At 35.4% G+C, this 24,138-nt stretch overlaps 2 protein-coding genes across 5 annotated transcripts; both read left to right on the top strand.

Annotated features, from left to right (window-relative positions):
- LOC133856997 (probable methyltransferase PMT8) lies at window positions 1-5,618 on the top strand. Its single transcript, XM_062292079.1, has 7 exons — window positions 1-597; window positions 700-864; window positions 1,239-1,421; window positions 1,527-2,121; window positions 3,494-3,606; window positions 3,695-3,915; window positions 5,027-5,618. The coding sequence occupies exons 1-7, from the start codon at window positions 373-375 to the stop codon at window positions 5,346-5,348; spliced, it is 1,824 nt and encodes a 607-aa protein (XP_062148063.1). The 5' UTR covers window positions 1-372; the 3' UTR covers window positions 5,349-5,618.
- A 1,655-nt stretch (window positions 5,619-7,273) lies between these two features.
- LOC133856999 (uncharacterized) lies at window positions 7,274-14,989 on the top strand. 4 transcript variants are annotated; one of them, XR_009898277.1, is made up of 9 exons: window positions 7,280-7,470; window positions 7,577-7,650; window positions 9,440-9,520; window positions 10,084-10,176; window positions 10,441-10,560; window positions 10,740-10,811; window positions 11,461-11,538; window positions 14,374-14,643; window positions 14,730-14,989. XR_009898277.1 is itself a non-coding variant. In XM_062292080.1 (8 exons), the coding sequence occupies exons 1-8, from the start codon at window positions 7,368-7,370 to the stop codon at window positions 14,563-14,565; spliced, it is 813 nt and encodes a 270-aa protein (XP_062148064.1). In that variant the 5' UTR covers window positions 7,281-7,367; the 3' UTR covers window positions 14,566-14,989. The 4 variants fall into 4 exon arrangements, 3 of the variants coding, with proteins under 3 accessions (XP_062148066.1, XP_062148065.1, XP_062148064.1); XM_062292080.1 differs by having other exon boundaries at window positions 7,281-7,470; window positions 14,374-14,989; XM_062292082.1 differs by lacking the exon at window positions 9,440-9,520 and having other exon boundaries at window positions 7,274-7,470; window positions 14,374-14,989.
- The last annotated feature ends 9,149 nt before the right edge of the window (window positions 14,990-24,138 follow it).

Below are 24,138 nucleotides of genomic sequence, written 5' to 3' on the forward strand. Positions count from 1 at the left end.
CCATTTTATTATTAGTCTTCCCTTCTTATCTCTCCTCCTTCCCTTTCACTATTCTGCTTTGTTTATGCCAGTGCATATATCAATCAGACATTCATGCTATATATAAACTCAGTTTCTTTCAAAGTGCTTGTATTGTTTCAGTTGGTAATTTGTTTCATTGTTTATGCTCTTGATAGTCAGTTTTCATGCAACTTTATATGTCCTTCTGGGGTTTAATTGATGTAGTTGATGCAATGGAATCGTTCTGAGGCTTGGTGGGCAAAATTTTATATTGGGTTTTTATTACTCAATCAATCGGATTGTAAAGTTTGGATCTTGAGCTTTTGCATGTTGAGGTCACAGTAGACGGGTGGTTGTTTCTTCGCAGTGAAGATGATGAGGGGAAGAGCTCATGGGAACCAAAAGAATCAGTTGGTTATTGCAGTAGTAGTTTTAGTGATCTTCTGCGGTTTTCTTTACATTTATTCTCGAAAAGATGGTTCATCTGCTTTAGCGTATGGCACAAATTCTTTAAGAAAATTTGGTTCTTCTTATTGGGGTGGGGATGATGGTGCTGGCGAATATGAAATGGATGGTGTTATGCTAAAGAGCATTCCAGTGAGTTTATGCATAGCTGAGCTTATAATTACAGTTTCTTAGTATGTTCTTGTGTAAATTTAACTTATACAACTTTGTTTTCTTCTAAATCTCATATTGAAGGTTTGTGATGATCGACTTTCGGAGTTGATTCCTTGCTTAGACAGGAATCTCATATACCAGACAAGGTTGAAGCTGGATCTAGCCCTGATGGAACACTACGAGAGACACTGCCCGGTGCCGGAGAGACGCTATAATTGTTTGATTCCTCCTCCACCAGGGTACAAGGTGAGAAGTCCTACTCAAGTCTTTTTGGTTAAATGGAATTGAGGGTTGAACACCGCTCGATAAGAAATGTAGACTCAATCATTTAAATTAATATTTTAACACTTTCCATTGTCGGCTCAAACTCTCCCATATAAAGCCCAACACGTAGAATATTTAACTGAAATAAGAGGTAAATGACGGAGACAATGTTCGAATTCAGGACCTTTACTCTAATACCATGTTAAATCATCACTCATCCTAAAAGCTTAAACTGATAGAAAATAATAGACTTAATCTTTTAAATTAATATTCTAATATTGAGGACTTCATACTGTTTGGCATCCAGATAGAGGTAAAAATGCATTACTAGTTTCTGTTGTTCTTTATGGAAACAGATACCAATCAGATGGCCAAGAAGCAGAGATGAGGTTTGGAAAGCAAATATACCTCATACCCACCTTGCAACTGAGAAGTCTGACCAGAACTGGATGGTCGTCAAAGGTGAAAAGATTGCATTTCCTGGAGGAGGAACTCACTTCCACTATGGAGCTGATAAGTACATTGCATCAATTGCTAATGTAAGTCAATTGGTCTTCCACAGTAGGGGGGAAAATATCAATCATGTGAAATTTGACTCTTTTTAATGAATAAAGCAATGATCTATTCATGGTTTACACTGGCAGATGCTCAAGTTTCCAAAAAATAATTTAAACAATGGGGGGAGGATCCGGACAGTCCTTGATGTTGGTTGTGGAGTTGCCAGTTTTGGAGGATACCTGCTTTCCTCTGACATTATTACAATGTCATTAGCACCAAATGATGTTCATCAAAACCAAATCCAGTTTGCCTTAGAGAGAGGAATTCCTGCATATCTTGGGGTTTTAGGGACAAAGAGACTCCCTTACCCAAGTAGATCTTTTGAATTTGCGCATTGCTCCCGCTGTAGGATTGATTGGCTTCAAAGGGATGGCATCCTTCTCCTTGAGCTGGATAGGTTACTCAGACCAGGAGGCTATTTTGCTTACTCATCTCCTGAAGCCTATGCACAGGATGAAGAGGACCTGAGAATATGGAGTGAGATGAGTGCCCTTGTGGAACGCATGTGTTGGAAAATAGCTTCTAAAATGAACCAAACTGTTATTTGGGTGAAGCCCCAGACTAATGATTGTTACATGGAAAGAAAGTCTGGTACCCTACCTCCCCTCTGCAAATCCGATGTTGATCCAGATGCTGTGTGGGATGTGCATATGGAAGCTTGCATCACACCTTACTCTGACCGTTAGTACTGTTACTCCTATTTGTTATTTATGACATAATCTCTATGATTTTTCACTTTCAGGACTACTAAAAATGAAAAGTCGGAGCATACTGTTAAGCATTGATCTAAGACCATACATGCACATCAGATATATATATATATATATATATATATATATATTTTTAGCAACCAAAATGACTTTGAACAATGATGCCTAATCAAAATAGACTGTTAAAGTTATTTCCTAAAACATAAAAAACCAAATGAGAGAAGCTATTATAACTTTTGTTGTTATGTATGTTTGTTTCAGGAATTCTTCAATGTATTTGGGGGGATGTATAGGTGTTTCTGATTCCTAATGTCTCTGGTTTTAGATTTTATACTGGTTTGCACATATATCTGAAAATGTGAAATCTGAATTCATATGTAGTCACGCTTGATTTTACCTTATTGTCATGTGTCTATGGTTCTTGGATAAGAGGGAAAACTTGCATTATGACTACGGTTTCGTTTGGTAAAACTTTTTAGGGGGTTTCTTTGGTAAAACTTTTTAGGGATTTTTTTTTTTTTTTTGGTGACAAAAAAATGATAAAAAGTAAAAAACTGTCTTAAAAAGTGTGGCCAAACGAGCCCGTAGTCTTCAGAATTAGGATGACTATGAATGTCTTCATCTACTTTCTGATATATTGATAATTATTTTTCTGCATTCCTTTCCCTTTAGCACCTTTTTGAGATACTGGGCTACACCTAGATCTGTTGAGAGGGGGTTGGCTTTGATAAAAGTCTGATTGATCCTAATACTCGCTGAAGTAGGCCACTTAATCAGGGAATTAATTCAAATAATTGAAACTAAGACTATAAGAAGTCTGATTGGTCGTAGTTTATCCCGTATAGGAATTGATAACATTTAATAAAAAAATCCTCCATCTGTTTAGAGAACTTGCAAGAGGGAATTATTATATGGTCACCATATTTGTTTGCGCAGTACCAGCAGTTAAGACAAGGGAAGGAAGATCCAGTTAGGATAGAGTCATAAAGACAATGTTGTGTGCATCTTAGCATATGCCAGCATGCCAGACTGAAACTGCTAGCTGTAATACACTGACCTATAATATGCACTAGAATCTCATGGACCAGTTTAGAGTTCAAGTACAATTTTGATTGATTGATTTTCTTCTGATGCTTACTTAATTGCTGAATTTAGTAAGCTACAGCTCTTCCAAGGTTTAAGGAAGGCCCTTGCTTATATTGGAACATGTAATACCTAAGCTTCCTTTGCTTGTAGTAAAATTGCTTTATTTTGTTGTACTGCTTTATAGTTTTCCACAATGTCATGAGATTATCATTGGAAGTTGAAAAAGCGCTAACAGAATATTTTGTTGGTCTGATCAGAAATCCATAGAGCAAGAGGAAGGGGTTTGGCCCCTTGGCCTGCTCGATTAACGACTCCAACTCCCCGTCTAGCTGATTTTGGCTATTCTGATGAAACGTTTGAAAAGGACACGGTAATTTTTCGCACAATCTCGATCTGTTTTATGTAAAGACAAACACAAATGCAAGAACCGGGTATATTATTAAATTGATGTGATACAGGAAGTCTGGCAACGAAGAGTTGAAAATTACTGGAATCTTTTGGGCTCGAAGATCGAGTCTGACACCCTTAGGAACTTGATGGACATGAAGGCAAACATGGGTTCATTTGCAGCTGCTCTGAAGAACAAGGATGTCTGGGTTATGAATGTGGTGCCAGAAGATGGACCTAACACTCTTAAGATAGTGTATGACCGAGGCTTGATTGGCACAGTTCACAACTGGTATGTTTACCAATTTTTTTGAGAAGTTATAATTGACTATGTCTATTTGATTTAACCAAGAAACAAGAGACTAGGTTTATTTGCAAAATTATCACATTTTTCTGTATTTAATATTCCATTTGCTTTGGAAAATACTAAAACAAAATAAATAAATCATATAAGTTTAAGATTATGAATCATTATTTTCTTGGTGGTCTTTAATTAGGACTGTCACTTTTTGATACGACCTGCGAAATTGACACGGACCCAATACAAAATTAGCGAGTTAGGATTGAAGTGTCTGACTGGTTTAATTAAATGATCGGGTTAGTGTTAACCTATATAATCTTATACGCATGCCTTGATATGACCCGAACTCGACACACGAAGACCAATTGACATTCCTACTTCAGTGTAAAAAAGACAGCATTTAGATGATGCGAACAAATTAATACGAAACACAGAAAATGATAGATTGGCTTGTTCGAGGGAACTGTAATCTCCAATGGTTGTTTCGAGTGAGCTATGAACTTCTAAAAAATACAGTAAAATGTATTTCACTTAACAATAATCAACTTATTATTTCATTGTTTGCTTTCTTAAATAAACAAATAGGCTAGGAAAACTAAAGTAGGAGTGTAATTCTATTCTAGATAGAATTGCACTACTTCTATCATTCAACTAGAATCCTACTACTCTTCTAAGAGAGCTTTAATTGAAACTAATCACTACTAATTTTTTCTTGATAGAAGAAATAAGACTCTTATTCAACTACTACTCCTATTAGATATATCTACAACTTAGATATATCTCTTACTTAGATATAGATGTAATCCTTACAGATTAGGATCACATCATTAGACTTCTATTCAGTTCTATGGGAAAAATGAATGTACTCTTATTACAATTTTAGAGAGCTTTCCACCACACATAGTTATCTACCATTTGTGCAAATGCCATAATTATCTCAGGCTTGCTTCACTGAGGGGAAACAACGGAACCTTTCCTAGAGAGAGCTAGATTGACTTTGGCATTGCAGAGGATATAGCAGCCATACTAGACATGATTACAAATTTCATGCCTTCTTGTATTGTACTTAATACTGATAGGCCTTCTTTGGGTGCAAATGCAGGTGTGAAGCCTTCTCAACCTACCCACGAACTTATGATCTACTTCATGCTTGGACCATCTTCTCTGATATTCAAAGGAAAGGCTGCAGTGCTGAGGACCTATTGATCGAGATGGACCGGATACTTAGGCCTAAAGGTTTCATCATTGTCCGCGACAAACGATCGGTTGTGGAGTTCATAAAGAATTATCTCCAGATGTTACACTGGGAGACAGTGGCTACAGCTGATGCAGTCCAAGACTCCGAGCAAGACGGGGATGATACAGTGCTCATTGTCCAAAAGAAGATCTGGCTTACAAGTGAGAGCCTCAGGGAGTTGGAATAACATGAAACACTACTGGCTTCCAGTCTCCTGCTTGTTAGCACACAAAGTGGAAAAAGATTTAGAATTACGTCCAATTATATTTGCTCAAGAGAATAAAAGAACGTTAGCAATAGAAACTAGAGGTGCACCTACTCCCAATAATGCCTTATAGATGAAAGATACCGGCTTTGTATTTATAGGCTAGGTCATGTACCTCAATTAAAAACTTTTCGTTAATTATTTCTCCTATAAAGGAATAAAAATCAATTCCAATTATAATTTTACAAATAATTTACTGTTTAGAATAAATTACGGAACACCTTAATTTGTATCTAATTAAACCGTATACAAATTTACGCTCAATATAAGGAAAGGAGGAAGCACGGACCATTTATACTTTTTCAAATTTTATGCTTTCCGTCATCCTTCACAAACACCATCTAACTTAAGCATCAAAGTAGTCATCTACTGGCCCGCCCGACAAGTTCTTTTGCTTACCTTCATCTCTGTTGCAGGTATTTTTGGCCGAAGTGTCGGTGTGCGGTCAACTGTATCAACAACCTCAATATTCAATCATTTCTTCCAATTATTTGTTACCTTTTATATGTGGCCTAAACCATTGTTTGTGTTTCATTCTCGTGAGAGCTGATTTTGGGTGAGCTACCCTGCACTATCTAGCTATGGTTACATCCAATTTATCCATTTGTAAAATCAGTTCTTGAAAATAAGTTAAATTAAACGAATAGCTTTTCATTTGATGCAAAAACTAACCATATGGTAAATTCAAAGTATGTTCATGAAAAATAGACCTACCAACCTAATGTAACTCCCTATCATAATTTATCATATGACCAAAAATAATGATGATAATAATATTAATACTAACTAAATAATTGATTGTCCATTCTTAATCCTTTGTTACGATTTTGTTGTACCAATATATAATTAACTCTCAAAATCAGCCGGAGATCACGCCTCATGAAGCGGAGGTAACTAGTTCGAATCCCCCTTCTCCCCTCCCTCTCTTGTGTAGACATGTCAAAAAAAAAAAAAAAAAAAAAAAAAATCTCAAAATCAGCAAGGACAATCAATGCATCTACTTAAAACCTTAAATTACCCTCCCCCCTAAAAAAAAGTCTTATGTATTAGAAAAAAAAAAAAAAAAAAAAAGAAGAAGAAGAAAGAAGAAGAAGAAAGAAAGAAACAAGGAAATTATTACAAATAAAATAAATATTTTTATGATGAAGTTTCTTTTAAAAATTAATTTTAATAAAAAATCCCTAATTCAGCTTATTAAATTAACATTTATTTTAGAGTATGTGATTTTTATGTGCACTATTAACATATGGCATGTATTTTAAAAATGTTTGTCAGAATTACGAGCAACAACAAACTTATATCAACTTAATAAACTAAACTCAAAGAAATCCTAATTTGAAAGATAAATTTGTCTTTTTTTTTTTCTTTTTTTTTCTTTTCAATTTTTAGCAAAATTTTTATAAAATCTCAATTATATTTAGGGCTGACAATTTTTTGAAACGATCCGCAAACCTGATACGAAATTAGTGAGTTAGGAATGATGGGTCAAATCTGTTTAATTAAATAAGTCGATTTAGAGTTTATCTATATAATCTTATATCTATGTTTCGACACGACCGGAACTCGACATGGTTAATTTAAAGCTAATAACTTTTTATATGAACCACATACTCGACACAAATTTAACACGAAATTATCGAGTTAGAATTGAAAATTTTAACCTATTTAATTAAAAAATCAGATTGGAGCTAACTTATATAAATTATAATTTTCTACTCATATTTTAACACGCTTTAAAACCAACATGCTAGCACAAATGATCAAATCTCCCACATCGGAAGAAAAAAATGATCGTAAACATTAAAATATAAAGAAATGCAAAAAAGTAACGATTTTAAAACATTAAAGAATTAATTTTAAATTTAAACTTTCAGATATTCCAATTGCTACCAAATTTTCTGGTTTGAGACTTCGAGACTTCGAGTATCAGCAGAGAACGCGATGGAGAATATCCCAGAACCTTCATCCAAAGGAAAGAAACGCCAGCGAGACCAAGAGGATTCCGAACTCCAAAGCAACGATCTCGATCAAACTCTATCGCTAGGTAGATACTCTTCTTTTTTTTTTTCTTTTTTTTTTTTAATTATTATTATTATTTTTATAAAAGCTTAAATTTGATTATTTTCATTTTCCTTGAGCGATTAATGCAGAGGGAAATCTTACATTTAGCGACACACTGGTGGCGCTTCGCATAATGCGAGCTCAGTTCCCGCGCATTCAGAAGGTTAGGTTTCATCGCATTCTGCCAAAAATATATATATATTTTTTGGTTTCAGATTTGGTCTCACACATTTCAAATTTTAATATCGTGGATTAGTAATTAATGACTCTTTCTAGCTTGAAATTCAGAGTTTAGTTTATTGATCTTGAACTGTAATTATTTTGCAACGGGGAGAGTTGATTATTCACCTGATTTTCATGCCTGTAACACCAGTCAAATTAACCTTTTAGTGTCTGTGCGCACGTGTGCGCGTGCGTGTTTTAGATTAATGTTAGAATATTTTTATTTAAATGATTAAGTCCACCATTTCTAATTAGCTTAAATTTTTAGGATAAATAATAATATCGGAGTAAATGTCATAAGTATGAACCCTGACTCAATAGTTTACCCTTTTCAATTATTCCACTTGTTAGGTCTTACTTGTTAAGAGGGAGTTTGAACTCATACGTGAAGAAGTGTTAGAATATTAATTTAAATGATTAAGTCCATTATTTCTTTTTAACTTTAGTTTTTGGGATAAGTGGTAATTTAACAATTATGATATTTGATTTTTTGAATTGTTAAAACTATTGGCAACTGATCAATATCTGGATATAGGATGAGTTGGGGCACAAATCATAATTTTGATAAAGTCCATTAAGCTTTACTCTTCCACAAAAAGCATATTAAGGGAAGAGGTTTGCTCAAGGCTTATAAAGCCCACAACCCAAGTATACCTTGGCAATGTGAGACTCTTAACACGTCTCCTCACGCGTGGCACTATTGTTCAAACACGTGTACAACGGAAGGGAATGCCCAACATTGTCCAAGGTCCTAAAGCTCTAATATCATGATAAAGTTCATTAAGCCTTACTTTTCCACAAAAGGCATCTTAAGGGAAGAGGTTTGTTCAAAGCTTAAAAGCTCACAATCCAAGTATACCTTGGCAATGTGAGACTCTTAACAGATCTGATGGTTGCTTTGAAAAATGGCGAGTTGTACCAAATGTTAACGAGTCGTGTACATGCGTAATGATAACTAGTTTCTTCCTAGTATCTGATATTCATATGTCACATACATGCACACGCACACTCACACGGATACAATAATGTCTCGGCTTAAGCTATCTTATTAGCATTGTGTTGCTGTGGGGTGCACGTATATGCTTCGCGTGGCTAAGCATTGGGTAGTTGGATCTCAGCTGCATCCGATTTTGATTAAGCTCAAGCCAAGGTCAAGCTACTTACAAATCAACTACCCTATTCCAGCTTTGATTTCCTTTTGTTTGACTGACTTCTAGCTTGTTCAAGATCCAAACTCAGCTAGGTTTGTTACCCTAGTCCAGGCTTATGCTACTACGGAATCTTATGCTAACAAGACATACTCCGAAGTCGTAAGAGCTATGCTGCTTTTCATTATCCCTCACTGGCTTAAATTTGTTTGTTACTTCTTAAATAAGTTTGTATAAGTTTTTCAAGTGGTTGTAACTTTACAATTGCATCATGCCAACCTCAACTTTATGAGTGTGGTTCAGTGGGGCATGTGTTTGTCAAGCTTATCTTGTTAAGCTGATGGATTGAGCTTGTGACTTTAGTTTGACTTTGGCTTAATTAATTAGTGAACAAATCTTTGCAAGCTTCTTAATTGCTGAATGAAGCTGTTCACAAGCAACTCAGGTCACTGAACATCGAGTGGCTCTGGTTATTGAACATCCACAGTATGTGGAATTTTTAGTACTTAATATTGTATGAGGTAATGTTTATTTATTTCATTTTAAATCCTTAAATTGTTTTAAATTAATGCATGTTTTCAGGTATCAATTCAGCCCTTTGTTTTAAGGTCACAATTGTACAGCAGTGTAGAGGACAGAACACAAGTGGATAGGGATTTAGAGGTCTGGTTTTTAACCTACTTTTAAAGAATTCTCTTGACTCCAATATTTGGTACCCCAGTCTCTAGCAATTCTGATTCAGTTGGATTTTTATTCATTTATGATCCTTCTTCCCTCTTCCCTCTTAAACATAGTAGTATGAATATGGAGAAAAGGTATCAAATTGGTGAAGTTTTTCTTCTAAAACAAAAAACCATATGCATACCATGTATAATGATTGGAAAAACAAATTTGAGTATACCTTGTAATTCCTTCGTTTTTGGGCTATGTATTTTCAAATTTTAATTTTAAATAAATAAAGAAAAATGAAGAAGTAAAAGGAACAATAAAGGAAAGAAAAAAATCAGAATGAAGAGATAAACACATCACATGCTGTGCATCTAATTAAAAATGATTTGATTTTTCAAATTGGTTTTCACACATGCGGAATTACTTATTTAGTTTAGAATTTCCTTGACTATTGATGTTTGTTGGGTTTTCACTCCATGGTTGTTTAATTCTTTTTTGATTTTTTTTTAAATGATTGATATAGGCTGTGGTGTTTTTTTTTTTTTTTTTTGGTGCAGTCACTAAGAAGAGAGAAAATAGTGCGCATTTTCAAATTAAATACTGGACAAGATGATCATGCTATAATGTTTTTGGATGACTATCTAAACCAGGTTGGTTGCATTTGAGTAATTTCACAGTATAGAATGATAGAAGGTCAGTTTTTTCTTGGAAGCACATCCAATGCTGTAATTTAATATGAAAATGAAATGGAAGTTCTTCTGCACATATCCTGGGTGTGTGTGTGGTGGTGAAGTTCTGGACATTGTCATTTTTGTGACTAAGGTGTGCTTGGTTTGTCGTGTGCCAGCCATACGACAATGCAATGCAACTCTTTTAATTGATTGGCAATCTATTGACAAGTTTCTTGTGTCTAGATAGAACATGTTGTGAAAAGATTGGAAGAAAAGAAGCAGGGTGATCTTGAAGTGTTTAAGTGGTTTAGAACACATGTTATTGATTCCAAGCTGGAACCTAGTATAGAACATCAAGAGCTTGTAAGTGTTTCGAATATCAATCCACTTTTATTTCGTAATTCTATTTTAATCTGCTTCATATTTTCCTCCTACCAGACACCTTTCTAACATTAGTCAAACTTAAACTTTAATGTTATTTTTTAGAACTATTTAAACTATCAGATACAACACAACTCAAAACAATGATGCCTTTGCTGCAGCATACACTCTTATCACTTGGGGGAAAGGTTATGGATGGACACATCTCCCTTTTAATCAATGCTGGCCTTCTTGTAAGTAAACTTGGATTTGTAATAATATATTGCATGTTGCTGCCTTTTGAATTCAAAGATTAATTATAGTTGTACTTTGTGCCTATTTTGCTGTGAACGGGTATGTTGCCGGAATTGGTACTTGAACTGATATTGTGATCAGGAAGAGTAAAGTTTTAGAGATGTTATACATGGTGTATCAACATGGTAGGTTATAAACATGTTAATAAAATAGTAGAATAAACAAAAGTCCTGTCTTGTTACCAGCAAAGACTCTGCGCGGGTGCACATTCAGAGAGGAACACTTTCTTTTTCTTTTTTCCTTGAGAGGCATTGGTGTGGACCAGATATTTTGTTCCCCTCTTTTGGGGTGCGTGGGTGGGGGAGAGATTATCTTAGTTTGTTTGAGCTGTGGGGTGAGTGAGAGATGGCTACGTCTATCCCATCCCTTCTTTGATCCAGTCTTTGGTAGTAGGTGCAATATTGAAGGAGTTCATGGCTAATGGCTGGAGCTTTATTCCCATTCCGAGTACTGTCTTTATAGGAAGCCTCATGATCTCCTTGTTCTTCTTGTTCTTTTAGTTTTTCTTTTTCCCTTTTTGGTTTCTTTTTTAGTAGGTCTAATGGTCACCAGTCCGTCGTCTTACTAACACTGCTGTCTACTCTTTAGACACGTCAGATTATTGATCCGAACATGTACTGGTTCGCAATTCCAAATGTTGGTTCAGTACTTAAGGGTCTCTCTCAGGTATATAAATGCTTTGTTTATTTATTTACTTTACTATTTTGGTAATGGGCTATATAAAGTGGATACAAGTTTTTTAGAGCACTAGCAACAGATTCCCTACCATTTTCCCTAGTTTAGGGAAAATTTAGGGAACCAAACCACATTTTTTTTTTTTTTTTTTTTTTCCCTATATAAAAACACCCCACAACAGCTTCACTTTATCTTTCCCTATATATTAAAATATATATATTTTTAGTTTATTTTTTTTTTATTATCTCTCGTCTCAGCAATGACGACGACGCACAACCTGCACAGGGACCGCTCGCCGGGCCGGCCTCGCAGCTCCTCTAGACCAAGCGGCCTCGATAGCCGGAGTGAAAGAACTCGATGGCGAGGTCATCGAGGCTGATCTTCGGAAACCCCGAGCCCCTCACCGTGTTCACGAACTTCCCTCTCAGAGTCGGAATGCCGTCGTCGAAGTCGTCGCTTCCCGGCACCAGTATCCGATGTGAGAACCGGCTAAGGCTGCGCAAATGGCGATGAGCTGAGCTCTTATTGGTCGATCCGGAGTCCTTCGCCGACAAAGATGCGGCTCTGATCGTTGTTCTCTTCGTCATCGATTTGAACGCCGATGTCGCCATTTGAGGAAAAATTTTGAATCGAAGGGGATCGAAGGCCGGCTCTGATGAGGATAGAAGGGGATTTGATGAATTCTTGAGTTGAGGGTTGAGGATGCGTGAAGGAGAGAGAGTCAGAGAGAGAGACATTTTTTTTTTTTTTATTAAAATAGTGTATTGGGTAGCTACAGTGCTACCCAAGCATGGAGCCCTAAAATAGGGTAACTGCTGTGGCTTGTTTTTTGGTAGCTTTTTTCAAATTTCCTTATTTTAGGGAATAGAACCACTTATAGGGCATCTGTTACTAGTGTTCTTAGAGCACTAGCATCAGATTTCCAACCATTTTCCCCAATTTAGGGAAAATTTAGGGAATCAAACCACTTTTTTTTTCCCTATACAAAAACACTCCACAACAGCTTCCCTTTATCTTTTCCTATAGATTAAAATATTATTATTTTTTACCTTTTATTTATTTATTTATTTTTGCTTTTTCTTCATCTTCTTCTTGATTAAACGAGACCAATATACCACCCATCGACCCAGGAGAGAAACCGAGCGATTTCGTGAAACCCATGCCCGATCTCTGGTGGGTGTTGCTGAGCCGTCGCCGACAGAGCCAGAGGAGCCGATTTCCTGAGAAATCCGGCGGTTCAGTGACGGCGAAACAGAGGAGACCCGATTCGTGAGACCCAGAGACCCGATCCTCTGATGGGTTGTTGCCGACGGTGACCAGAAGACGTGATTTCCTGGGTCGTCGGTGGGCTGTCGGAGGACTCAATTTCTGGCGGATCGAGGCTAGCTTCCGACGATTTCTACCGTTGCCGATCTGCTGCTACTGGTGGAGATTGGAGACAATGTTGGAGATTGGAGAAGAAGAGAAACGCGAGCAACAGAGAGAGAGAGTGTTTATTTTAAGATTAAATAATCTATTGGGTAGCATTGTAGCTACCCAATGATGAACATGTAAAATAGGGCATCTGTTGTGATGCATTTTTTGGTAACTTTTTTCAAATTTTTCCTATTTTAGGGAATAGAACCCCTTAGAGCACTAGTAGCAGATGCCCTATAAGTAGTTCTATTCCCTAAAATAGGAAAAATTTGAAAAAAGTCACAAAAAATTAAGTCACAGTAGTTATCCTATTTTAGAGGGTCCTCCTTGGGAAGCTACAGTGCTTCTCAATACATTGAGTAGCACTGTAGCTACCAAATACAATATTTTAATAATAATAAAAAAAAGCCTCTCTGTCTGATTCTCTCTCCTTCACGCGTCCTTTGAACCACTTCACCCGTCCTCATTTCTTTCTGTCGTCCTTCCTTCCCAACTAGAATCAGAAGCTAAACCAACTGAACCAGAGTTAATGCCGGAGTGAAACCGGAACCGCTAGAGGCTACCGATGCAGATCAGAAACCCAAAGAATTGAAACAGAGCTCGATCCGATCCAATGAAGCCGCCGGTTGCAAGATGATTGATTTGATCATTGGATCTTGCAAAATTTCCCTCTCTCTTCTGCACACTATACCTGAACATTTTGTTGCTGTGCTATCTCCAAAGGCCATCGATGGCTTCAAGGTCTGCTTCCAGGATGAACTGGACCTCGGAGAAGAAGAAGTAGCCTCGATTTTGAGTGGGCTCCACAACTCAAAAACCTCCAAAATACCACTCGAAATCAACAAATAAAGAACAAGAAGACAACAAAACCAAGAAATCAATGGAGACAAGAGAGAGAGATTCAGAGACAGAGATGAGAGAGAGAGAAGACTCAGATGAGAAAGAGAGAGATTGAGAGAGACGGAGAAGACGTAGATGAGAGAGAGAGAAAGAGAAAGAGAGACGAAAGAGAGAAAAAATGCGGAGAAGAGAGATTAGGTTGAGAGAGAGAGAGAGAGAGGTTGAGAGAAAAGCCAGAGATGCAGTGGCAGAGACAAATGGATAGAGAAAGAAGAAAGGGGAAAGACGGAGAAGAGAGAGAGGACAAACAGTTTTTTTGGAAATAAAAAAAAATATTAAAAGTAAAAAAATATTATTTTAATGATATAGGGAAGATTAAGGGAATATGTTGTGAGATATTTTTGTATAGAGAAAAAAAAAAGTGGTTTGGTTCCCTAAATTTTTCCTATATTAGGAAAAATAGTTGGGTGTCTGCTGCTAGTGCTCTTAGCTAAACTATATCAAAAGTTTGAAGTTCTGAGTCATCATTCCAACAACAGGATATGATGTGTTTACATTTATTCTTTACAGGGCAGAAAGGAAGTTCTTTCTTTGCTAAACCGCAGGAGATACAAAGAGATGATGTTGGCCTCTATGGAGAAAAAGCGTCTCCGGTTGTCTCCACTCGATATGAGATTTCATCTCCGTGATCTGATCGGCTCAGGTCACCTCAAAACAGTCCAGACATCAACTGGCTTAGTTGTTCGAGTCACAAAAGATTAAATCCAGGAAGACACATCTCCTATTGGATCCATCTGATGATTACAGATACTTCTCCTGGTTGTCAAATCTTGAGAAGAGGTAAAGTTGCTTATGCTCTGACTGATAAGCTACTGATGCGGCATGCATATTTTCTTATAGTGATTAAGCGAATAAAATATATCCAGGCTGGCTGAGAGAGAAGAAAGAAAAGATGTCAGGCACCATAGCATCACTGTCAAGGAATGCAAAATGGTTTTGGTGTATTAGCTTGTAAAAGGAACATGGGATGGGCATAACCTGCCAGAATGGATGGGACAAGATGAGTCTTTGTGAGGACATTTAACATGGATGTTTCACTCTACATTCACACACAGACACCCTAACAGATATTGAACAGATATTGAACAGGCAATATACTATTGATAACATTATTGTTATATAGAAACACGCCATGGCATGAGTGATAAATAGGTGTGAAGAGTTACATTATTAATTTTTTTTTTAAGTGGTTGATATAGAAAGTTACTTAAAACATGCAACGTCAGTCGGTGTAAAATAGATGTAATAAATGAGTGTGAAGAGTGACATTACTCTTGATTTGAAGAATAAAAGTAAAAGAAGCACCCAAGTATAATCACAAATAAACACCGCTTCAAGGGGCACTAGTAGCTGATTGAGATTGAGGATCCACTTGAATCACATGTTGATTGGCAACAATGCCATCAGCATCAACTTGGGACCTATCTTCTTACTAAATTAAGTGCATACAATTCAGCTTAATTTAATTTGACTACAAACAAGAACCAATTGGTGTCACAATTAGACTTATCTTTGATATTGTAAATGGTGGTAAATCAAAATGTGTTTTCTATATAGATTTTTGGGTTCGTGGCAGAGTCTCATACCTCCCTCACTTGAGACTTTCTTTTTTCTTTATTTGTAATTGGATTAATTTTCAACCTATAAAATTGAATGTTCTAATTTAGGTTAGTTGGGATTGGGATCCCCTACAATTGGGGATCCTCTGGAATTCTTCTTGCCCCTTGGAATCGGTTAGAGGGCTCTGATGGGGCCTTCCTACCTTAGTAGGGGACTAACTTGCTCAAACAAGTTGCTTGGGTAGGGGAGTCCTTGCTCGGGCAGTGGCCCATTCTCACAACCCCTTACAATCTTCCTTACCCTTGCACTTTGGTCATAAGATTGATTGCAAGGGATCCAAACCCTTAATCTTGGGGTTGAATCAAATTTGGATTAACCCAAAAAGTTGGGTTAGGTTCAAGCCAGAAAGTAAGCTTGGGCTATATTAATATGTTATGACATATATGAAATTCTTTCCTGAATCATCATTAACAACACAATTTTAAAAAATATGAAAGCCTATCTATAAAATAAAAATAAAAATGAAGCCTTCTTAGATATAAAATAAAATTAATATATGTCATGCTATTATTAAATATCAAAAAAAGAAAAGAAAAAAAAGAGAGCTAAATAACTGTAGACATTAGATATGAAATACATACCAAAGTCAAATGACCAATTATAAGGGCCAGTTGGGCCATGGGCTGGTGGGTTGGTTTGAGCTTACTTGTGAGCCTACATGCAAGGGTCATGATCCATATCATGCTTAAAAAACCCAAATCCACTTGCCCACGTTGCACCCTGTGAAGCTTTTGATGAATTGCGCGCAAAGGAGAGCAGATGCAGGGCTTTGTCTGTCAGATAAAGAGGAACCTGCAGCCAGACTGCCTGGGCTAAGTGAGCCTTTACACCTGTTCTCTTTTGTGGGGCTACTTGAATTACGTTCGGGCAGCCAATTGCACCCTTTCTTTTTTTCTTTTTCTTTTTTTCTTGAGTGCACCTTAAGTAATCCATTGCTTTTTTCATCAATTGGAAACATGATACTTGATAGAGACCGTTGTTCTAATGATCTCAAACTAGATAGGTAGGGGAATCTTTGCAGGGGATATTAGCTAGGCATAGGGAGAATATGCCCCCTCTATTAGGGTGACAAGACTTGGGACCCTTTTTTTTCTTATTAAAAAAAAAAAAAGAAAAAAAAAAAGAAGCTATACGTATAATTAAATCAAACTAAACCCCTTTAAATCACAAGTATCTTCCATGATCTTCTTTGATGGTAAATTGAATTGCTTTAGTTTCAAATATATGATTCCAAATGTGTCAGCATCAACCAGAACTGCAGTCTTGCAAGCTTGGCTTTCCCTTGGCAACGTGTCTGTTATGCAGGCACGCCCGTGTAAAGCTCAAATCTTTTAATTGAACTGCAAAATTAGTCTCTTATTAGGAGCACAGGGGACCCCCTCCTCCCCCGGGGGGGCTTTTTGAACGCAAGTTTTTGATGTAACAATTAGACCAAGTTATGCTGTTGCAACAGCAGTTTTTAGAGACTCAAATGGCCTATTATCTTTTCTGTCACAATCACTTTCGCCATCAACAAGTCCGGACTCTTCTCCGATTGGAACTTCGCTCCCATCATTGAAGATATCCGATCCACCAGCAACTCTAACTTTTTCAAAGACGGACTGCCATGAAAATGTTCGACGAGTGCTAATCACCGAGCATGTCAGGTTGTAAAGTAGGCTGCTTCTCGAAGGATTTTCGGAAGCATTCCCGGTTCATCCCCAATTCTTTCTTCCATTAGGATCAAAATTAGGAAAGATTTATCCAAGTAATTAATCTCCCTTTCCATAGTTTGCCTAGGAAATAAAAAACTGTAAAATTAGTCATACAAGTAAAACGCTATTGTATATTATATTATATATGAATACACCTACATAAATTGATACTTTATATTCCGTGCAATCTTGGCCATGTTGTATGTGACAGAATTTGTGTATATTTTATGTGTTTTTTTTTTTTTTTTTTTGGTAGACGGTGATTTTAACATATTCAAGTCAGAAGAACATAAACGGTAAGAAATGAAAGAAGATTAGTTTTCTTTCAACTTGGGACGGAAGAAATTCAGTCTCTTAAATTGACATTTGTTCTTAGAGCATATGATTCTCACTTTTTAATAAGATTAACAAATTACATACATTTTTAAAAATACGTGTAAAAATTACGTACTTTAAGAACAATTATTAATTTAATAGACTGAGTTGAAAAAGGAGCATATGTCATATGCTTAATAGTTTGAAACCGTTACATATGATTTCATATTGACATGATGTTGTGAAAGACTAATCCTATAACATCACATGATTCAGATCCGTATACTTTTGTTCTAAATTATGGAACCAATTAGGGTTTAATAGGGCTGCTTTCAATTCATGTTTGATGTTGACGATTACAAAAATCTAAAAGCAAATACAAAATAATGGTCATTTTCTTACTTGAGAAAGGAGCCAAACTCTGCCCACGTATCAACTTTTTGATAGCAAAAAGTTGATCAAACTAGAGACTTCATTCTTTAATTAAAAATAGGACAAAATTTTACTTCAAATTAGGTTTGGAAAAATTTATCTAATTTAATTTATTAAATTGTCACGTATTTTCATGTGTTTTTAATTCTTACGTGTTTTTTTAATAAACCGAGTTGACAAAACTTCATTCGATCCAACTCGGAAGAAAACTTTATCCTTAATAATATGTCACCCAGCCCCTTAAGTTGACCCGATTTACATAGAACGAGTTTAAAATTAAGCAGAAACTCTTGTTAAATTAGAATAATGCTGGTTTAGAAGTAAACAAGAGAATAGAGAATTTGAAACTGAATATGTATATTTCTGTGTATTAGTTGAATAAAGACGGCCAGAATAAGTAGGAAACGCAATAAGAGAATTTATACAACAAATTACAGAATAAAATCAAACTATACAAGAAAACAAATTAGTATCTGATTCCATCTATAAATAGAAAATGATCACAGAAGAATCAGATCCTAATATCACAGAAGAATCAGTTTCCAAGCCAACCCTAGCAGAACCACTTACACAACTAGCCTATCCAGCCCATTTCACAATTAAAGTGCCTTGGACTTCAGCCGTAGAAATAGTACCAAAAGACCCAAAACAAAATAATAATAATAAAAATAAATAAAAAAAAACTTAATTTTTATTTTTATTTTTTTAAAAAAAGCAGGCTCCTTAACTAACCACGTACATGCTGAGAATTCATTTCTCCATGTTAGTTAGACAAATAAATTGGGTCGAATGCCATTTGAATCAATTTTTGGATAACTTCATTTATAATTTTTAAAATTTCACTCATTTTAAAGAAATATACCTAAATTTTAAAATGTCTCAATTTAGGGTATTCATTTTTCAGAAAGTTTTAATCTCAGTCCTCTGTTAGAATTTTTCATTAAATCCTGTCAAAATTCTCAAAATACCCCTCTTTTTTTAGGAAAAAAATTGTTAGGATTTAGGTGTTGGTTAGAATTTAACGGAATTTGCAAAACTATCCATGCCTCAATGAAAAATTTTATAATTTTTTTTTTTAAAAATAATGACGGGTATTTTGGAAATTTTGATACGATTTAACTGAAAATTCTAATGATGCACTAAGATTGAAACTTTCTGAAAAATGGAGATCATAAATTGAAACGTTTTAAAGTTTAAGTACCTTCTTTCAAAATGGGTAAAAGTTCAAGGTTTATAAGTGAAGTTCTCTCTCAATTCTTCTATTCTCCCTGTCTAATTGTTCCATCAGGGTTTTAGTAACTACATCTTTTATTACGAATTTTTTTTATAAATTTAGGTGACACTTATTATGTTAGCCATACGTACACTAAAATATATACTGTTATATGATAGTTTACATAATATTTATTGTGTTTACAAACTGATATGACAGTTCGTATGATACTTACCACGTCAAACACTTATTTTTATAAAATATAAATTGTCATATGAGTTCGTTAGAATTTAATGTTGTGGTAAAAATGTAACCCAATTAAATATTTTCCATCACATACCTATTAAATTTGGAGGGGTAAAAAACAAGAAAAGGAAAAGATTCAAAAGAAGACAAGAAACTTGGACCCACTGCAGAAATCGGATTAAATATACTATTCAGTCTATTCCAAATATACCATCATTTAATTAGAATCCGATGAAAATTAAGCTTAGATGAAGTGAAGCTTTCCTTGCTAGCTGATAACAATAGGTCAAGGTGAAGTTCAGGTTGATTGGACTCTGATCAGGCATATATCTAATGCTAACGACCACACAGTCTGCAGGTTTGAAAAGATTTTCGAAAACAATAATTAGCTATAGGTTTGATTAAGCTAGTCCAATCATTCCTATACCAATTTTACAACTAGTTTAAACTTCTAGCTAGTAGGATAAATATGCGTTAGAAACTGCATTTTTATTTCACAATTATCATATCACGCTGATATAACAGTCTCGACTAATCGACTAATTCTTATATATATATATATATAACAATGAATGATCCAAATGTTAGTTGGAACTGTCATATCAGTATTGTAAAATTATTATGAAATAAATATGTAGTTTCAAATATTACTAGCATGTTCAAGTGATGCTAGCTATAAACCGTATTTTTATTTTACAACTATTTCACAATGCTGATGTGGCAGTGATCACAACCAACCGTTTAAATTTTTTGTGTTTTTTTTTTTTTTTTAAAAAAAAAAAGGCTTATATAAGAGTTGGCGAAGACTGTCACATCGGTATTACGAGATAATTGTGAGATAAAAATATAATTTCTAACGTTACTGACGTTGTCTAGATCGATCATCGATCCCAGCTAGCTGTATAACTTAAAACACCTTAATAATTTATAATTGTAGGGATGGTAGGCCACAAACATTAGAATCAGTGTTTGATTAGAAGAATCCATGATTGATGCACAGCTATTGAAATATTCGTTGTCAATATTTCCTGACTGCCAAACACCCTCCAACGCGTGTCTTTTCTGTTTCACGACTGTCTCTAAAACATGAAAAATTATTAGATAATTGTGTTGCTATTTTGTTGCGAACTAAACATTCTCAATTCTTTTACCCTCACGAGTAAAGACCCATTTGGATGGATGGGGAATAGAATGAAATGGAAGGAATATTTAATAGATACAGTCCACCATCCATTTGTTCTTCTTCTTCTTTTAGGTAATAAATAGACAGAATGGAACCTATTTTCCACTTCATTTTTAAAGTTTTCTTTTAATTAAATTATGTTGGATGAATTTCTTTCAATTTATTCTATTAAATGGACATGTACGTGTTGCTTTAATTAGAATATATATGTGATTTGAATCTCACATGCATTTTTAATGCGTTAAAGACATGTTATTTTAATAGACTTGATTAGAGAAATTTTTTCCAACTCAATTTGAATGAAAACTTTGTCCTTTCTTAATTATATGCATTCTGCCCAACTCGGATGAAATCAAAAGGGAATGGACATTCAATGGGTGAAATGTTTAATTTGTTTTTACTCACTTTAACTAATAAAAGACACAAATGAAAAGAAGAAGAAGAGATGATAGAATAATTAAATTAAGTGTTTTTTTTTTAATTACTTTTTATCTTAAACATCCAAATAGAGGAAAGGAAAATATTCTTGGGAAAAAAATGCTCCAGTAATCCATGAGATTTTATCTCTTATCAAATCACTTCCTAAGGTTTGCACCGTTATGATCAAATGACTCACTCTATATCCCTTTTGTTAATTTTTTAACAGTGATGAGTGACATATGACCATGAGATCACGTCATGTCTACTAAGAAGAAAACACGTTTCTAGACAATTCACTCAGCTAGTTTACATCAAATACACTATACGGTGGGACATGCTATGTAATTGACACATCAATTATAACTTAATAAAACAAAAATCCGCGTGGGAGGGGGTGACTGCACGGCTACCCCTATCTATTGTGGCTGGGGTGGTCACGCCCACCTCCATTTGTTGTGTGGGTGACCTACCACAATACATGGGGTGTTCGACCACTCTTTCCTACAACAACTCCCTTCCACATTAGGGTTTTTTTTTTTTTTAGTTAGTTATGGTTGATATGTCACTTTTTTAAGAGCTGGCTAGTGTGTTGATGATGTGGCACATCCTGCATGGTAAGCTAGTTGAGTAAATAGTTTGGACGTGATGTAGTCCAATGGCCACACATTCATCACTGTTAAAAAGTTAATAGAAGTGATAGAAGAGGGAGTCATTTGATAACGGTATATATGAACTTAGTGAGTGATTTGATAAGTTTTAACCTGAAGTTGTGATTTGTAAAGCTGAAATCTTAGGAATTGAACCACTAGACAATTTTTTTGTCGTAGTGTTGTCCATTTCTTTCTATTCTATTACCTTTTAGTTCATCCTCTCCTTTTCATGATTATATTCCTTTATAAACTTCTTAATGCAAAGCTGACATAGGGCCGGCTCAAATAGTAAAGCCAATTAGGCCTCCGCCAAAGGCCCCTAATTAATTTATAAATTTCCCCTTCCCCCAAAAATAGGTCTTATATTAATTTTTTTTTTAAAAAAAAAAAGAAAAAAAAGAAAGAAAGAGAGGTAAAAGGCCTTAAGAAAAACAAAATGATCAGAGAAGAGATCATTTAACATGCTATGAAGGTTTAGAAAAAGTAAAATAAAATAACTGATGTAATGACCCACCCTTAATGATACAATATTGTCCGCTTTGGCTTTTCTAAACTAGACTTTTCAGAAGATCACCCATCTTGATACTACTCTCGCAGAAGCATGCATGTTTAACTGCGGAGTTCTGATGGGTTCATGATCATCACGATTTTAAAATGGTTGTGTAAAGAAGGGTGCGAATATACATATAAAAACATACACATTCTCATACCCAGGCGATGTGGGACGTCACAATCACTCCTTTTTGGGACCCAGTGTTTCCGCTGGAGACTCTCATGAGATCCCTCCATTCTTAGCATCTCAACGAGTGCCCGCAAGCGACCCTCATGGGCTTGTGCACGCTCCCCCCATCTTAGGCTAGGCAATGACTTAGATACCATTTGTAACAACTCACCCTCCATGACACAATATTATCCACTTTTGGCTCCCACAAACCAAACTTTCCAAGATGTCACATATCCTTGTACTACTCTTGTAGAAACACGCTTAACTGCGCGCGGAGTTCTGATAGGTTCATGACCATCACGGCTTTAAAACGCGTTGTGTCAAGAAGGATGCGAATATACATATAAGCACATACACATTCTCATACCTAGGCGATGTGGGACGTCACAAGTGATATATAGCATGTTTAATTAAAATCTTAAAAGATTCCAAACTAAAGCATGAACCACTTCTTTTTTCTTTTTTTTTTCTTTTTTATATATATATATATTTTTTTCTTTTTCTTTTTCATTATTTCTAATATATAATAATTTGTTAATTTCTTAGTTCTACCATTCTTTATTTCTTTGATGTTTTATATTTTGTTCTTACCATCAGGCGCCGTTCATTTTATAGGTCGATCATGATTGCTATGAGTTCCAATCACTTATCATCACCGGCCATATTGTTGATTTTAGTACACAATTAATTAAATTTTAGTTACAATCAACTATCTTACAATAAAGATAAAATGGATTAGTTATATATATACTAATCAATATCTATTGAAAATAACATATCAACAAAACTTGAATATATATAAAGATTTGATAGTTAGTAATTTTACATCACAAAAAATTAGAAGAAATATTTTTAAATTAAATTCTAATCATTTATACCTTTTGCTTTAGGCCTCGATTTTTTTGAGCCGCCACATGAAAACATGTGATCAAACTAGTGATTGCTTTTAGCTTTTATGAATCACGGATTCTAGTTATCACTGTGATATCTAGCAAGTACTGTTTGTGCTCTCTCTATTATTGGAAGGTGAAAATATAAGAGGAAAAATATGTAAAATAAATAAATAAATAAATATATATATATATATATATATATATATAGCGCGCATGAGTCAGCAAGATCAAGAAGTGAGCAGAAGGAGCAATGAGATCGACGAGACTGATTGGATTAGGTTAACGTCAAAGATGCAAACTCGAAGGGAAAAGAACAGGTGATCAGGAGAGAATGTGTAGGTTGAAATATAGCTTTCTGTTTATAGTTCTGTGTTAACAGCTAGCTATACACCGACAGCAGGCTACGGTTTAGGGGCCGGGGGTCTTAAATTCCGTATAACCTAGCAAGCAGATAATATTGGATGCATCAATCAGCGTCCACGTAAATTCCAAGCCTGTATGGTGGTAATTGTTTTGATTTTTAATGTCGTTGCACTTACAGGACGTGGGTCTTCAATAATTTCGCCCAAAAATTCCTCATGTGATACTCATGCATGGATTTTCCTGCGTACCTAGCTTGCTTAATTAAACTCTCTCTCTCTCTCTCTCTCTCTGAGTCTGAGGGTTCATCCACGTTTGCGGCGCTTGTTAAGAAGCTGGCGTGTAGCACATTACCTCAACCTCCCCATACACGTTTTCTCTCTATCTACAGAAACCCTGGCCACTCGATGTATATATAACATGGCCACCTGTCGCCAAATTAAGGAGGCTTGCAACGCCATATATATATATATATATATATATATATATGTATATATGGACTTATGTGTCACATCGATCTGAACA

The sequence above is a fragment of the Alnus glutinosa genome, chromosome 14 (genome assembly GCF_958979055.1).
Source record: "Alnus glutinosa chromosome 14, dhAlnGlut1.1, whole genome shotgun sequence".
Taxonomy (NCBI): Eukaryota; Viridiplantae; Streptophyta; class Magnoliopsida; order Fagales; family Betulaceae; genus Alnus; species Alnus glutinosa.